Source organism: Punica granatum, chromosome 2 (genome assembly GCF_007655135.1).
Source record: "Punica granatum isolate Tunisia-2019 chromosome 2, ASM765513v2, whole genome shotgun sequence".
Lineage (NCBI taxonomy): Eukaryota > Viridiplantae > Streptophyta > Magnoliopsida > Myrtales > Lythraceae > Punica > Punica granatum.
In genome coordinates, this window is record NC_045128.1 from 32,554,022 (window position 1) to 32,571,840 (window position 17,819).

Here is a 17,819-nt window from a genome sequence, read left to right on the forward strand (position 1 = left end):
ACCCATCCGTCGAGGTCGCTGGTACCCACGGAGGATACCAGCGACTCGGCGGCCTCGACCCCGAATCGACCAGGGACCTCCGATTCGGAATCCTGGGTTGATCCAAGATCAAGGCCTCCAATTGGCGACCCCGACCCCTCCACTGAGGTTCCCGGAGTCCTCTGTGGGTACCGGCGACCTCGGTGGAGGAGTCGGGGTCGCCGATTGGCAGCCTCGATCCCTCCTTCCTTTTCGATTTTCTTTCAGGACTAAAATGAAACAAAATGAAAAGTTTAAGATATGAATGATAAAAGAAAAAGATTTAGAATCAAAATGATTAAAAGGCTAAAGACTGAAAATGGAAAAAAAAAATTAACGCCGTAACCCCCTATGTTTAATGGAGCAAATCACATGGGGACTAATTGTCCTAAACAAAAAAAACATAGTGCAATTGATCCCGACCCAAACCACAATGGGGGTTTAATGTACGTATAAATTAAAGCTGTAAGAAAACCATACAGATATGAATTTGCATGCAGTGGCTCAATCTATTTTGTGCATAGATTATATAGTACATTCCGTCCAGTGGGAATCGCTCGAGGAACCGGTTAACCGCATTTCTCATGCCGGATTTGCCTGACACGATCTCTCTCTGCATGAAGTTACAGATATATCTTCCTCGTCAAATTCGATACCTGTTTATAGCATTGCTCATTCCTGGCTCCTCGTAGTTTATCACTGAATTAATCGCATAGAGCTATTTATCGATTTGGAAAACTTGGATGTACAATCTATAATTTCTATAAGGGAATGGCATGTCAAACGCCCCAGACCAGGCTATTCATTACATGATAAGGCTACAATCTCAATTAGATGTCTTGATACCTTGTTTACATAAAATCCGAATGCATCCGAATGTTATTAAAATTGACGTTGACTGGTGGAAGATAAGTCACACACAGGAAAGGTAGGATTGTTACTACAGCCGAGCATAGTTTCACTTGAGGGAATTGTTTTCTCACGTAATATATATACATACATGTTATTCACAAATGGGTATGGATCCCTTGGTTCACTCATGGTTTCACTTCACCCATGACGTTAAGGGCGGGCAACGGAAATCCCCTGACAGCCCAAAACGTCCTTTTTTTTCTGTACGTGTGTGCGTGTGTTTTTGCAACGAAAGAGAGTAGAGGAGGAGGAGAACCCGATCACATTCATAGAGAGAACGGAAACGTTTGCATTCGATATAGACCATGCTCCTAGTACACCGAGTAGAGAAAGTAAAGTCTGTTTACAGCAAAAGGAACCTCTACTTTTAACAATTCATTGATGGTTTTGATTACTAACTGCAAATGTAGAAATATATCTACATCTTCTACCTCGGTAACCAAAAACATGAAGGTTCTACCCATCTTCGACAAGTCGCACATGCAAAAGGCTAACAATGCCCTGCCCACAAAAACACCGTGGACCCGACGCAGCAATCAGGTTGGTTGACTGATTACAGTTGACGACGCCAAGAAGCTGTGCATATCATAATGATGTACAGATGCTATTAACAAAATCGTATCATGTGCTGCTTCCTTTGGTCACATCACATAAACCTGCATTTCCATCTTCCTTGACGTTATCGTCATCAGAACAAGAGTCGTCACCGCACCCCTTACTCTCGGGCTTCGTGATCAGTCCCATGGTAGCAAAGCTGCTCGCAATTATAGCATCAACGTCCCGGGTCCCACAGTACAGGCCCCTGCTTCCAGAAACAATGGCACCACCGCTTGGCTTCTCATCCCCTAATACAGCAGGCAATGGCAAGACCCCCATGAAGGGTGGGTTGGTCGGCCCTGACCTACTGAGCAGAAGCCGGAGGGTCTTCCTTGCACCTTCTTCAACCATGGAATCAGTCTCGGGGATCAAAGGATTCATGAGTTTTGGATGCAACGGTGATATGTTGGTCGAGACTGTAGGTCCCGCACTGACCAGGTAACCCTGCCCAGCAGAGCACACATCTATGACTGGGACGTGGACAATCGGGTCACATATCAAGGGTGTGAAGGTCGGTATCTGCTGAGAAGCAGGCTTCGGTAGGCAGACCAAAGGATCAGGCAGGAAAGCAGGGAAATCAAACGGCGGCAGATCAGCCAAGTTTATAGATGGAGCTGATGGTGCTGGTTGGAGGAGAGAAGGGGGTGGAAGAATAGAATCATTGGCCGGAGAAAGGAGATTGGGAGCTGATAACGAGCGTTGAGAAGTCGATGCACCAGGAGGGCACCAACAGTAATACGGCGAGAAAATGGGCTGAGCAGTGAAAGGTACTTGAGATACTGAGCTTAGACTAGGGGGGATCGTCAGTTTCCCGAGGGATTCTAGAAAACCCGGAGAGAATGGGTTGATAATGTGTCCTTCCGACTTCACAATATCACCAGTTTTTGAATTGGGGGTACCTGGTGGAAGTTGGGATGCAGTCGATGAATCGTCCACTGCTGTGAGGGTATATTCCACCCGTTTCTTCAACTTTTCTCTGGTGACACTACTTCTTGAACATAAGAAGCTTCTGGGAACGGCTTCTTTGAAGGAGCTTATTCTTGGACTAAGGCTACCTTGGTAGAGGGAATTGACTTTTGTTGCCTGAGAGCTGGCACTCAGCGACGGCAGGGGTTTAGATGCTGATGCAGAAGATGACTGTGCATTCTTGCTCATACTACCGAGGGTCGTAACTGTAGATACTGCAGGGGAGATTGACACACTGGCTTGAGTGTTACATACAGCTGATCCCATAAGATAAGCTCGAATATAAGTCGCGAAGCACTCAAGTCGTGACTCATCAATTCCTGTTAATTCAGCAACAGAGGGTCTCCTACAGAGTAGATCTTTCATCTGTACCCAGCAAAAGATGGAAATTAAGGTTGAAATTGCATTGGATGACTGATGATGCGTAAAAACTCATTATCAAGAGTACAATTCCATATTATGCAATAAATGCTTCTTACTGAACAGGTTGTGCAATAAAATTTCTCTTCTGCTTACAACACATTTAACATTCTTGAGATAATAATTTCTCCATATTATAGAATCACAAGATTGTTGGGAAAATTTAACTACCTTTCCGAGCAATTCAACTCCCGAGAGCTTTGATTTCTCCGAGCACCAGAAGAACGCTCTCCCATCTGGAATCTTTATAACAAATGATCGACCAGAAGTATCCTGGGATATTTCCTCAATAGTGACAGCAGAGCTCTCGTAATTGTTGCTCAAAGTAACTATGCGTTCCATTTGACCATCATCACCAACATATGATAAACGCAGATCAGATGTTGGCAATAGAGTGAGGTTTAAGTTTCCCCTGCATCAATGAGAGGAGGACAGAGAGCATATCAGTATCAACATCGACAAATAGTATAGATAAAACTTAAATATAATCAGCCATGTTTGCAACGAAGAGAAGCAATCAAAGGTTGTTTATACAGTGAGCAAACAAAGATCAAAAGTCAACAACAAAATTCTTCAGCAAAACAACATTCTCATGCCTTAACAACAGGTGACAAATCATTCAATTCATTTTTTTAAAAAATCATGTATCTAAACTAGCCAAAAAAGCTATAATCGCGCAATTGCTTGTGAAAGTGAAAAATCTGACTTATAAGAACTCCACACAACAAAATATCAGAAGTTTTTAGCAGTCTATAAATGTGAAATAAAATGCAGCACAATTAGGAAGAGGCATGAGAAAGGACAGCTCCCAGTAACAAACTCCAGAGCATATCGACTTTTTATACTTGTAAAATTTGACACAATATTCTAGCCGATATCCAGAAGAAATAAAATGTATTTTTTGCTTCCATAGTATATATCAAACATCCTATATTTCAGCAAAAATAGGTTGTTGAACAATCAAAATCATACCGCCATACTCCACAAGTTAGTTCGCATTATTACAAACTTTGCCAAGAACATTTACCAATCCCAATTATCTCAGGAGAGATTGATACTTGTTCACTATTTTTTCAATGCTCAATGCAACTGATAAGACTAACCAAATTAAACAGTTGGACTGTATGCGAAATCCATACTAATATCACAAAACTGAAGATATTAGATGCTTTGGTTGAAGGAGGAGATAAAAGACGAGTTTTATCAGAGAGCTTGAATAGAACTTTAGGAACATCAGAATGATAATAAAAGAAAGAAAGCACTACATCATCAACTAGTGTTAAGACCAGAGATTGTCTAAACAAACAAGTATACAATCAGAACATTCACTTTCAACAATTTAAGTTTATCCTATATAACCAGAGCAGCAGTTGACACCATAATATAGGAGCATGAAACTACCTTCACTTCCCCTTAATTCAGAGATCATAATAAGATACGCCCACTTCACCTACAAGTCAAAAGATATATTTATTTGCAAGCATGTACATTGTCACCAGCAGTAAGCTAAAATACTGAATCCTATTAATCATAACCTATATGCCACTTCCCCTATCAAGTACACAGTAGTATCCTATCTGAACTTCGACGATAAGTAGTCTTCCATAAAGCAATCCTCCAAAGAATACTTTAAAAAGAAAAATTAATTCCCATGGGATTAGTGTGTGATCCAATAATCAGTATAAAGTAAGAATCACCTATCTAAATAACATAAAGGTGAGGACAATAAAAGACCTTCCCAACCATTAACAAACTCAATAAGAAAAATCAACAATAATAGTGATTATATTCCAATAAGTTAAAAAGATCAAGCTCACACAAGACTATATAATTTATTAAGGCCAAAATAAAAAAAGAAAACACCCAATAACTTGCATATTAAATTAAAATCTGTAAAACGGACTCACAGGTTGAATGAAATCTCCAACTACGGCATGAAAATCAAGCTGCACAAATATGCAACTGAGGTTTGTTTAACATAACCTTGCTGGCATATTAAAATGGGTGATATACTGGAGATATCAGAATATCACAAACATCAACAATATTTCAAATCAGGAGCCTGCAAAGAATACTGCAAACATGAATACCTAAACTAACATTACATATATACAAATACAACAAAAGAGAGACGACTCTACGCTTACATCTAAAAGCCTGAAAACAAAGCACAAGAATCCCATCCCAGCCAAACTGTAGGGACAAAAATTAGTGAAGCAACCTCAAATTTTAAGGAAACAGGAGCTAATGCCACCTCAGATCATAATGGTCCATAAAAATAAAGAAGTACACATCTACATGGGTTAGGAGACAGAGAGCAATACTATTTCTCTTTGTACATCTTACCTTACGGTATTATCATTTTTTCAAGAAATAGCATATGTGTTACTTCCATCTAAATTATGCAACTCCCGATAATCTCCCCCCCAATAAAAGGGCAAAGTACAGAACCTAGCCCAAAATAAGCATTAGATTGATTCATTGCTAAGCAACTACCAAATACGTGTTCAAAACGAAATAGGCTGGACCAGGATCTTTTCTACAGGTGAAGTAAAACCTCGCACTATCTAAGCAAACATCTGTCGTGTCACAAATAAAAACCATTGAGAGAGAGATTCTATTATTATCAGTATAAACTCACATTAGAAAGAGTAGACAAGTGCATACAACATAATGAATTCAACATAATAAATTAACATCTATTTAATGTTATAAACATAGAAAATTACAAGTTTGAATTGAAAATAACATACAACAAACAAGAACAGCCAGTCACAGTTTACACACAATAAGCAATCGAAGAAATTAGGAAAGAAATTACCTAGTAGGAGCTGGGCAAAGTAGAGCTCCCTGCTTGTTGATCTTTCCAACGCGAATGGAAACGAGCGGCATGCAAAAGCACCTCGCTAACATGCCAACTTCAGCTGGCTCGAAATGCTGATGATCATCAAATAAGATAAAAACAAAAACATCATCAGTCAAAATTAAGTCCCACGTCGGAGGCCAAATTCATGATGATCAAATTGATATCATCTACAAACAACCAATAACCACTAAAAAAAAAAACTCCAAAATATATCAGAAAATTGGTCAGCAACAAGTCCTAAGCTGAATTTATTCACAAACAATGCATGTTTTTCCCGAGAAAACCACCATTCTGCAATCAACAATGAAGATTTCTCGATTTATCCGACAGATACCTGACTTAGGTGAGCCAGAAGCCGATCCTCGGCCAAGCCGCTGGACGCGTTGAGCTTCAACAAGGGCTTCAACCTCTCATCAGCGCGACAGGCACCGATAACCTGCATATCCAGCGCCTGCAGCCACTGCAGAACCCTATCCTCGCGATTGCTCTGCTGGAGCAAGAGATCCCCGTCGCCGTCCTCCACAAGAGCCTCCGCCAGCCGCTCCGCCAGGCCGATCTCCCCCCTGGAAGCCCCGGCGCTCGCACCAGATCCAACAGCGGAAGGGAAATCCTCGGATTCCCCGGCGTCGGAGCGATCCACGCGGCGATCAATGTCTTCCCGTTCACAACCACCGTTGGCCATGTCAACCTCAATAAACAAGCTCGGATTTCGCCGGAAATCGATAAGATCCTAACAATCGACGCCCAGAAACCCTACGCTCAGATTCCCAGATGGAAAAATCACCCACGGTACGGTCGAGGAAAATGGGAGGAGGAGAGGAGGCGGAGGGGTTTATATATGGCGAGCGGGAGGGAAAGTCGCTTTCCGGACCTGAGAGGCAAGTTGTAAAACGCAATTTATCGAGTCGATTGAAGCCCGCGTGGGGATCCCATAGACGCCACGTCAGCGTCCAGTTAAGTATTCCGGGGCAGGTATGCGAAGGGGGCACTCTTCCGCTGTGCTCAGGACCACGAGAGCTTACATCATTTTTCTTGGCCACCGGTCCAGTTTTGGAAAGATCTGGCCGTCCATTTGAGTGGCCGAGCTATCCTGTGATCCAAGTCGAGCCATATCAATCACTAATTATGTTACTACCTAAACAAGAAAAAGGTGGTCCTTTCTTTTGAGGGCTTATCCTTTTTCTTTTTCCTTCGTAAATAGATTTGATTGATGTTTCGAACCAACATTATTTATACATAGGAGATAATTGTAGTTAACTATAGAACAATTACAATTTAAATGGGATTAATCGGTACTTATTACAATTTTTTCTCACTTTTTCACGTCATATATTGAGATAAAATTATCCACATTGTTCCGAAATAAACTCTTCAAATTAGAGCAAATGTGAAGTGCATCCTTTCTACATCTCAACACTCTGCTTGATAACATTCTACATCCTTTTTACATTCTCTGCCAATACTTTCACAGTTTTCGATAGTGTAAGATAAAGTTATTCCGTCATTGTACTAATACTATTTAAGCACGATAATTCGAGAAAAAACATGAAATAATATCCACCATGAGAGAAAATGAAAAATAAATCATCACATGATAATTTAAAATTTCTTAATTTCGTGTAAAAATATGTGTCGTTATACTCGCTCTTTTTCTGGAACAGAGGGGTGTTTCGCTGATTTGGGGGGTGTTAAAAGGACAAAAAATAAAAATTTGAAGAGAAGAGGGCGGATAGCTGTTTTGGGGGCTGTGAATGGACGGACAAGTAAACTTACCCTCACTAGTTGTTATTATTATTATTATTATTATTATTATATAGAATGAAGGGGGGCTATTATCCTTTGTTCTCAATCTAGGAGCTACTTAATTTAGGAATGAAGAAAGGGACAGATGCATTATTATAATTGAAGTGGCCCCACTTTGGACGATAAAAATAGTTGAATTGCAGGTGAAGAATTAGCCCGGGCCCACTTGAGTAGCAAAATATCGGTCTTCGTCGGGTCCTCTGACAATATCTCACTATCGAATGGGCCCACCAGCCCGTGAAAGATGATTGATAAATTTGCAATCAGTCAAGAGTGGTCCCCACCAATCCAGTGTGGGGTTTTAGTTAGGTGATACCATTCGAAAGGATATTCCTCCCGCAGGCCCAGCCCATTTAAGGCCTGAGACCAGGTCCATCTGATCGCATTGAATCCCGACACCCGTCAGATTTATTTTCTACTCCCCGAGGTTCTGAATAAGATTACTTTGGTCACTGAAGTTTGACCGTTGCTCCAGTTTTACCCTCTCTTTACGACAATTTATACACTTTACCAGATATAGATTTTGGTTCCGCTTCCTCTCTGGAGTCATGTCCCGAAGGCAAGAAATCCATATAATAAGAATTCAGCAGTCCGGTAGCTTCCCGTGTTCAGCTCAACCCAAAGAGCCAATTTCAAGTCGATCTTTGATGGTGAATCTCTGAGTAGGAATTAGAAGATGATGTCCACAATATCATGCTATTATCAAATATCATATAACTTATAGCAAACAATTCGTCGACTCCATAAATTTGTTTTCTAAAGCAGAAGCAAGTTAGTCTGATCATTTGCCGCAAAATTCATCAGAAGCAACCGTTTTCTTCTCGAGCATCTGTAATTCAATCAAGAGAGAGGACTAGAACTCTTGTCTAACTAATTGTGACGAGTAGAAGGAGGCGATTAGTTTCAATCATTTGCTCTTCTTTGGCTCTTTATTATAGTCGTTTATTAGCCCTTCAACATCCTTCCAGAAAAGGCCCTCAACCAGAACCCCGTCCTTGGTGAACCTGCATCGTCACCAATAGAGGCATTTCAGAAAAGATAATATATTTGATCTTTTTCTTGTCAAAAAATAGAATTATGCTAATGGTGAAGAGGATTCTTGACCATTTTGTGACGCTTTTAGTAAGTTCCACTGGTTTGTTTGCAGAAATTGATTTGGAGTCTGCGCTTGCTATTGTAACCGTGTATGAGTCAGAGAATCTCGGGAATTTGGAGGACACGATCAACCCAGTGCTATTAAAGGATCCCTGCAAGAACAAGTCACCGTGACTAATGAGATGGATCTCAATTCTGAATTATTACTTAAAACAAGTTAGTTACTTCCCGTCCTGTGAGAAAGAAGGCATTAAATATCGGGTTTTAATCACGAGAAAAGCGCAAAATCAAAATGTGAAAGTTGGATGATGATCTCCAAAACTAAAGAATGGTGAAGAAAGGGACTGCCTTACAATTTCCAAGGTACAGAAAATCAGTCAAAGATGAGAGAAAAGTTAGTAATGAGTTTCAGCGACTGCCTTACAACTTCCAAGGTACAGAAAATCAATCAAAGATGAGAGAAAAGATAGCTTGCGTTTGATTTTCGAGTTCGATAAGTGACCGAACTCAACTTGATTTTGTAAAATGATTGCTAATATTGACAAATATGTTAATGTGTGAGAATATATATATATATATATATATATGTGAAAGTATATGAAAAACTTTTATTAAAAAATTGATTATAAAAAATTATTAGGAAAAAAATGTGAGAAAAATTATTATTAAATAGTAGGAAAAGACAAAATATTATGGTGCGTTTGGTTTCGGAGTTAAAGTAACTTTGATTTTGATTATAGAAAAAGACAAATGATTGTGTAATGTGTTGAGTTAAAGTTAAAGTTAAAATTTTTGACTTGAAAAATGTGTATTTTTGTCGTGTAGTGTGTTGAGTTAAAGTTAAAATTAAAATTTTTGTGATTTTAACTGCGAAACCAAACGGAGCATTAATGATTATATTGTTAAATTTGGAGAAGAATAGAGTTGAGTAAAATTATTATTTGAAAAACAAACAAAGCCAAGTACTGAGTTTCAAAATAAAAGGCAAATCATAAGACAATTTAAATTGAGGATATATGTAGAATAAAATGCTGGCCTAGTAAAAATACCATTGGACAGTATTTAAATTTCAAAAGGGCTACCAGCAATGAACAATGGAGGCGCTAGTCGAGGCCATAACATAATCAACCAAAGGCAGCATTTCATTTTATTTCACTAATTTGCCCTTTTCATTTAAGTCAACCCTGAAATTTCGGAGAGCCCAATAAGAGCACATAGCTAAAGAAGGTACAAGTAACCATTAAAGAAGAAACTCACGCAAAACTCGCATTGACGATAGAATCTTATTAGGGTCATAGGTTGCTGAAGAGGATGAATGTCTCTTCAACTCAGCTAAGGCGAGGAGAGTTTTATCACTACCGAAAATTTGGCCCATGAACTCACTTTATTATCCATCCTCATTAAACCGCCCTATTAATTCAATCTACTATGGAGACAATATTGAAAAAGCGGATTCTCCTTGATTGAAATGGGAAAAGAGAAACTCACCGCGGGAGGATAGGTGAACAATATAGCGTTCTTCTCCTTGGTGTAGATGAGCAGCTGCAGTATCACGTTGAACACTATATACTTGCCAGAGTCAAGGATCACAGTTCATAATCAAAATCAACAAATCCCCTTGTCTGAGAAGATCAGTGCAATCATAAAAATGAAAACGAGAGGTACTTAGGAAAACCTAATGTTTCATTTCAGCATGACTATCTAACCAAATGAAGCTTCCTGTCCCATAAACCCTTCCACCAAGGGATGGAAACAGGGAGGAAAGAACTGTCTGCCTAAAACTCCGTTTTTCTGATACATAACAATTCTACATTAGCAAAGTACTGGTTTACGAAGTACACGATGATAAATGTTTTCACTTCTGAAATGCATGGAATCATTATACAAGCCCGTAAGAACTAAAGGATTCTACTCTCAGCAAAACGATTCTCGAACTTTACCCTAAAAAAGCTCGCAGCATGAATTCTATCTCAACCTACCGAAGAGACTATTCAAAATTCTGCAAATCTCCATATCAAGGCATCTGCTTGCTCACGACATCAGAATGATCAACCCTTCTTTTCACCAATCCATTTCATATACGAATACGATACTAACTTGCCCATAATTCACACAATTTTCAACCTGAAATCTAATAAGTCAAACACAAGCACACCCTGCTCTTCTCAGCTTGGACTAATTACAAGATCGAAAAATGAAACAACACAGGGGGAAAGGATATGATATGATACAGCCGATCAGGAAGTCCCTGTTCTCGGGGAACTTCTTCTTGTAGAACTGAGCGAAGAGAGCGATAACGATGATGACGGCACCGATCACCAGCCTGACATTGCTCATCCTCACATCCTCCACATATCCACGGCTGGTAACGATCTGCACAAGGAATTCGAGCGGACCAATTCCAAGCGTCGGATCAGTCGAACCGGCGGATCTAGAAAGCGCGAGGCCGAGAGAGAGTTATTAGGGTGGGAAGTACCTCGGAGACGGACTCGTCGAGGATGTGCTTGATGGAGTGCTGATCCAAGAGGTTGGCCTTCTTAGGGTTTTTCTTGGAGGCATCCGATGTCTTCTCCGCCATTTTCGTCGAGCGTCGTTGCCTCTCTCTCTCTGCAGCTCGGGGGGCGGGCGCTCAGACAGTCGAAGAGGAAGAAGATTAGACTGGACGAGGAAATTTTCAATTTAATATATTTTTTTACTATTAAAAATAACGCATATATATCAATTCGGATTTCTGAAAAATAAGAAGACTATACTCAAGGGTGAAATTCCAATTAATTTATTTACCATATAAATATTTCTGAAAAATAATATGTAATAAATCAAATCGGATTTTTTTTCCAGAAAATAAATTAATTTTGGCGTTTATACTTTTCATACTTCCCATTGAGTCATTGACTACTTGCTGAACTGCTTTGATCTCTCAACGTTAGCTGACTCTTCGGTTTTATCTTGTTAAACTGCCTTAAATTTCGATAATTACGATCAATCGCCGAAGCCAAAATGACTGTCTCGGCTTAGTTCATCAGTCCGATTTGGTATTGGATTTGGATCCAACTTCTTTCTCCCTTGCTTGGCTTCTAGAATCGTTCAACCATTTAACACTAGTCCATAATATGGTGAATCAAAATTCTTACATGTGAGATTTTCATTGGGAGTGATATACATCACAATGACTAATATCACAGAAAGTTTTCTCGGGCGAATGTGCGCCGAGGGGACTGCAGGGAGTACTAGTATGAAAATGAGATGAATTCATCTTCAATACCGAAAAATTCATACAATATTTCACCCAATGTTGTAGTAATGCTCTAGTGTAGCCCTTCCTTTGGCTAGCGGAAAATGGAGGGAATGGGAGCCTCCCTTTCCCTCCATCCAAACAAAGCCTGACCTTCCAATTTGCCTTACCTCTCCAACCTAACCTTTCGAAGGCTGATCCCGAGCTATAGCCATCGTCAAGCGAGGAAAGGCAAAGACATTGCAGTTGAAGAGAACAATTTGGTTATGATCTTTCTTTTTCAAAATGCATCTAATGAATATGATGATATTGCTTTCAGAACATCTTTCTTACATTCTCTTATTTCTGAGTTTGAACGAAGAATCCATTATGAATGAACTTCCTAAGTCAGCAATCCCATGATTTAGGGAGTGATCAATGGGCTTTTGATGTTACTATATTGATGGCATCTTTGATCAGCAGGAGTCGAATGCTCCGGACTAGCTCTTCCTTGACCATGAAGAGAACAGCAGCTGCGAGCACGCTTTGGACAATTTTCGTGCTCATTCCTTTGTAGAAACCTGACAAGCCTTCATACTGAATCATCTTCAATATTGCATCTAGTGTACCTATATCACAGGAATTATACTGATAAGACACAAGAAGAATCGAAAAACTTAGAGCAGTACTAGGAGGCATTTGGAAGTCTAATGGAAATGGGAATACGTTTTCCTTTCAGAACACGAAAAACTCTTTCTTTTTTTTTGGGTAAGTAGAACAGTGGAAACTTATTTCCCACAATCTGCTATTAATGTCAAGCATTCACAAAAAAAGAAAATTTTGAAAACAGCTTGCAGAAACAACTTTCCAAATGCCTGAAGTTCAGAAACGGGAGTACTGTCTTCAGAAAGTCTCTCAATTTCCATGCCAAATAGTGACGTGTTCGTCACTGCAAGTGAAGTTTCACATGCGTATAGAATGGAAGAAAGCTCGAAGCAAACAATTCGAACCTTTGTAATGATGCCTTTTGTCTCCAGTAGTAACTTGCTTAGCTTGAAGCCTCGACTGCAAAAAGATTGAGGACAATAACGAACTAACCCACTTTTCGGTATTTTCTCATCAATTTCTAGCCAGCCAAGAGATACTTGAGAACTGCATTAACCGCCAGTAATTTCCCTTTCCTTTTTATTATAACAAAAGCGTTTGAGACATCCCAGAGACATTTCTCTCAAGAGAAAGCTTCCCATAGAAAAGCTTTATGCAGGTAAAAACGGAAATACGCCATAATTTCTTAAGCAGCATTCAACAGAATATTAGGATCTTTGATAAAATCCGTGGATCTAACCTTAACCACTAGAAGAGGATAAGTCACCACAGTGGCTCCAAGCTTTGCTAAGGCTCCCAGGAGAAAGATCTGCATGATGGAGTGAATTACAGAGCAACAAGGATGAAAATAGATGGGCCAAAATGTGAAGGTAGAGTTTTTAAAGTTTGGGAAATTCCAAAACTGACCTCCAATGCAGTTACGTCATTCTTTCCATTCAGAGCTCGTCTCTTCCTCAACTTTTTCAACATGGTTTCATACAGCATAAACTGTATTGAGGGGTTACTTACCTGCAAGAAACAGAAAAATCAGAACCACCACTCTGTCATCTCTCTCATTCTCTCTCCAACAACCAGACTTTTTCTTAGCATGAGATACATGGCATTTCTCACACACCATAATCAGTGTAGGGAATACTCCTTTCCAGAAACCCCGAACTCCAGCTTCATCATAGACTTCTTGAATCTGTCAATTTTAATCATCACATGATGGAATAGAATAGATATAGTAATTCAAGTATCAATCTTACATTGAAATCTTTCCAAGCCGAAGCAAGGGCTCTTATTTGGTGAAAACACACAATCAGCAGCAGGTTAGACAACCTCTAGAATTACATTTCAGCTTGAATTGTGCGATATCCAGCACTAACAAAGACCATACTAATCAACAGGTTGAAGATATCTCAATCATACTTGTAACCACTTTGGCGTCTGGAATTATTCGTTTCAATAAACCGCGAAAATTAAAAGGGATCATCAGCAGATGAGAACATAAGGATATGGGGTAGATTTGTCTTTTCGATGTCCCAGTCAGTTACATTAGCAAGTTCTCCCACCATCTTACATTCAACGAATGTGATTGAATCAAGATATGTCTGACAAGATATATAAAATAAACCAACACTAATTAACATTTAAGAATACCAACGGTTAGCTGTCTCTCTTGAAAAGATATGCAAAAGTTGAGTCCAATCCCTTCTCCAGATATAAATCGTCAGACAAACTAATCATATCCATTCAAGCCAGAAGGGAGAATCAGTTGTACTCACGGCATGGCCAGTCCCATAGGGAGGCGGCTCTATTGTAGCAAGAACTGCTGCTTCTGGTAATGGCTCACAATCAGAATGCACCTTCTTCGATGCTTGTGTGTGAGTCTGCAGCCAAACGATTTTTTCAAAACAAATAAATTGTTAGGTTTTATACACAACCAAAGTCCATAAACATTTCCAATCTCTATGCTGTTTGACATTTTTATCATTTTGGAGTCATTATGCTAACTCTCTAAGAACTCCCCTGATCACAGTGCAAACATTATCCCAACTTTCGAAGACAATCTCTTGATGACAGGGTAAATTTAGAGAAATTAGAAATAATTTCTCTCAGTCCTCATGATACCCATTGATACCTTGCTTTTTATCAACCAAAACAAAGGTACCTACAATGTAAGGAATGGCCAGCATAAAAAGATGCAGAATTTACAGCAATACTTTCTTACCTGCATGCGAGTTACAACTACCCATATTGGATTTGTCAGCAGCACATTTACACACCTAAACATAAAAAATGTGTCAACCATCCTGAAGTAGTAGATCAAACAATAAAGCTGACGAGACAAAATAGCATATAAACCATAGGCTAAATATGGTGTCCGAAGTAGAATGAAAAGTGAGAGTAAAAGAGAACAGCAACTAACTCCAGAAATTACAACTTCGAAACCCAACAATGTGATATTCGCCTTGAAAAATGTGTCATGATGCAGATACATAGCAAAGTGGCTCAAGTATCAATTCCTTGGATAAAAATTATATATGATGTCTGCCATAAGGCTTTTGGTTATTGAAGAGCACTTAAAAAGGTTTTAAACTGCACAGCTAGAACTCCATAAAGCAAAATACCCAGACAAAGCTGCCACCACGAGTGATGAGAACATTCCAACTGTTCCATCTCCTACTCCTTTTTGCTTTCTTTCAATTGCTGCAAGTTCTGCTTTCTTCCTGAATATTTGATAGAAATAATAGTAAACACCCTGTACAATGAAAACCCTTCTTATCACCTTCAAATTACTAATCCAAAAAATAAAAGGAAACTGTACAATGGAAATAGCAAGAATATAAGTTACAAATTCGAAGTAGACAACTATCTGCTGTCCACACAACAAAGATATTCATATAGAAATCCTTTGAGCAGTTAATAGACAAATAAAAGGTATGAATTAAAAATATAATCAGGAGAAAAACTTGAACAAAGAAAGAGCAAATTTACTGACTCGGAATGAAACCAATTCAAGTTGATATTTTTAACTAAAAATAACAATAACTAGAAAGCACTTTTAGTATGAACATCAAGAAAGTTGATCATTCTAGTAAACTCTTGATTCTGATCCAGCAGGACCAGTTCTTCAGATTTCTCTATTTGACGGAAACTTCAATGCCATCCAGGGGGAAAGTAAGTTCACATTTTTAAGAATTAAAATCATCTATATTTGAGAGAGGAATTAACTACTCATTCTCATGGCCATAAACTGATGGATACAGGACCAAATATATTGTTATTAGAGGTATTCAAATTTTTAAAAAAAATGAAAAAAAAACGCTCAGAAAAGAAGACAATATATCAGCTAGATAAGGAAGGTAGAGCATTAGGCAATTCTACATTCTATAAGCTCAATGATACAAACTAAATTTGTCATTCCATCTTTTTATGGAGGAAAGGAGCACAGGAATCCTATCAAGGTCAAAGAAGCTCCATAAAACGTCCAAAAAAAAATGTCCCAGAGAAAGATTTTGATAACTTGCTTTGGCATCTTCTCAAGTCTCTATATAACATAGAGCTTTGAATTGCTTTGTCTGGAAACTAGATTTTCATCGAAAAGATTTTGATAACTTGATTTGGCATCTTCTCAAGTCTCTATATAACATAGAGTTTTGAATTGCTTTGTCTGGAAACTAGATTTTCATCGAACATCTTTCCTTTTTCCTATTCCAAGTTATTCTTTCATGCGGTAATTCACATGCTCACAAAGCAGCCCTACAAGTTTCAGCCAGAAAATACCTGGTACAGATACTTACTCTGTCCCAAATGACTAGGAGTAAAAACCAGCCAAGAACTTTTAACTTGCAGATTATGTTACGCATGATAAATGCTGTGAAGGGCACACTTCCCAGAGTCATGGGACCACATGTTGGCATTGAAAGTCACAATAAACCTTCATCATCCATGTTATGGGCCAAAACAACAACCAGATACATGTCAGGCCAATCTCATATCTGGAAATTACAAAGGTACCCCTCTGCCCAGCATATGCAAGAAATCATTTGATGCTTCCAAGATTTCCATCATTTTCATACTGCGATAGCATACTCCACCCATCTACAATCTTAATCTCCTAGAGAAAATCCACTCCCATTTGGATTTTTCTAGCATGCGAAGATTTCAAGTTTCCTCCTTTCTTCCTTGAGTTCTGCCCTAACCCGATAACTTACTAGTATTCAAACAAATAGGCCAAGTAATGCCTTGCAGACAGGCTGCATCTTTTGACTTCAAGCTAAATGAACGGTCAAACAAAAACTAATGGCAGATCATCACAAAAGTAAAATCGCCCGCAGCTCACCTGAGAGGCCGCCGTGCCGACCAGAGATGGCGTTAACCCCCCATATAACCGTTCCCATCCCTCGTGCTTTACCACCTGCATACCACCAAGTCGAAACAGCTGAAACTAACGAACAAGACGAGCAGAGAGGGGGAAAATATTCGTAATCAACTGCAACAACTAAACAATTCAGCTAACTTCAGCTGATTTTTCCAATCCTCTGGTCAAAATCAACGGCCAGAGCAGAACTGAGAAGCACTTTTCATCTGAAACAACAACAGATCGAGCTCGGTACCTGACACATTTGCTCGACGGGGCCGATTTTCCTCTTCTCCTTCTTGAGATCACGCTCCGTCTGCTGCCTCGTATTTACCTTAACCGATCGCCAAACAGAAAAATCATTCAGCTGAACAGCGTTGAACCACACGAGATCATCAAGCTAAGTGAGAGCAAGGGATCGCGTCAACTCACAGTTTGGAGAGGATACGTGATGAGCTGGGCGATGATCCCACCGCCGGCTCCGGCGAGCCCGTTGATCAGAGCGTCGGACATGGCTTCCCCGAGAAAATGCCCTCTCCTGCCCCACTTGCTTCCCGGGAAAATTTGCAGCGAGGGAGAGAGAGAGAGAGAGAGGGAAGACTATCTCTGACTTTGGCTGTAGCGGAGGAACATGCCGATGGAGATTGTTCCGTTCAAGGAATCGGAAAATGCCAGGCAGCAGCAGAGAGTGACGTCGACGTGTGCCTTTTGCCGGTTTTGCCCTCAGTAGGTAAGTTGAATCTCCATTATCGCCATTGAGGTGCACTTCGATGATCTATCTACGCTCAGCTATACTTGGCAAAAAATCTTTTGCTTAGCTATGGTATGCTTTTTTAATTCACCACAGAGAGTAGAGTAGAGAATTTGCTAGTGCGTTTGGTTTCAGAGTTAAAAGTAATTTTAATTTTGATCGTGAAAAATAACAAATGTTGTATAGTGTATTGAGTTAAAATTAAAGTTAAAATTTGATTTGAAAA

General features: G+C 39.5%; 3 protein-coding genes across 3 annotated transcripts; all 3 read right to left on the bottom strand.

The window, feature by feature from the left end:
* Nucleotides 1-1,199: 1,199 nt before the first annotated feature.
* On the bottom strand, nucleotides 1,200-6,598 carry LOC116195289. The gene is made up of 4 exons (XM_031524365.1): nucleotides 6,114-6,598; nucleotides 5,735-5,850; nucleotides 3,085-3,325; nucleotides 1,200-2,859 (listed from the first exon to the last, which is right to left on the bottom strand). Exons 1-4 carry the CDS (start codon nucleotides 6,459-6,461, stop codon nucleotides 1,552-1,554), a joined length of 2,013 nt encoding a protein of 670 aa, XP_031380225.1. The 5' UTR covers nucleotides 6,462-6,598; the 3' UTR covers nucleotides 1,200-1,551.
* Nucleotides 6,599-8,259: 1,661 nt separating this feature from the next.
* Nucleotides 8,260-11,339, bottom strand: LOC116195587 (probable signal peptidase complex subunit 2). Its single transcript, XM_031524854.1, has 5 exons — nucleotides 11,154-11,339; nucleotides 10,899-11,050; nucleotides 10,166-10,247; nucleotides 8,687-8,829; nucleotides 8,260-8,586 (listed from the first exon to the last, which is right to left on the bottom strand). The coding sequence occupies exons 1-5, from the start codon at nucleotides 11,253-11,255 to the stop codon at nucleotides 8,490-8,492; spliced, it is 576 nt and encodes a 191-aa protein (XP_031380714.1). The 5' UTR covers nucleotides 11,256-11,339; the 3' UTR covers nucleotides 8,260-8,489.
* Nucleotides 11,340-11,905: 566 nt separating this feature from the next.
* Nucleotides 11,906-17,548, bottom strand: LOC116195586 (peroxisomal nicotinamide adenine dinucleotide carrier). Its single transcript, XM_031524853.1, has 11 exons — nucleotides 17,275-17,548; nucleotides 17,099-17,176; nucleotides 16,825-16,899; nucleotides 15,110-15,240; nucleotides 14,710-14,764; nucleotides 14,264-14,368; nucleotides 13,612-13,680; nucleotides 13,404-13,505; nucleotides 13,237-13,305; nucleotides 12,902-12,956; nucleotides 11,906-12,520 (listed from the first exon to the last, which is right to left on the bottom strand). Exons 1-11 carry the CDS (start codon nucleotides 17,353-17,355, stop codon nucleotides 12,327-12,329), a joined length of 1,014 nt encoding a protein of 337 aa, XP_031380713.1. The 5' UTR covers nucleotides 17,356-17,548; the 3' UTR covers nucleotides 11,906-12,326.
* Between the last annotated feature and the right edge of the window lie 271 nt (nucleotides 17,549-17,819).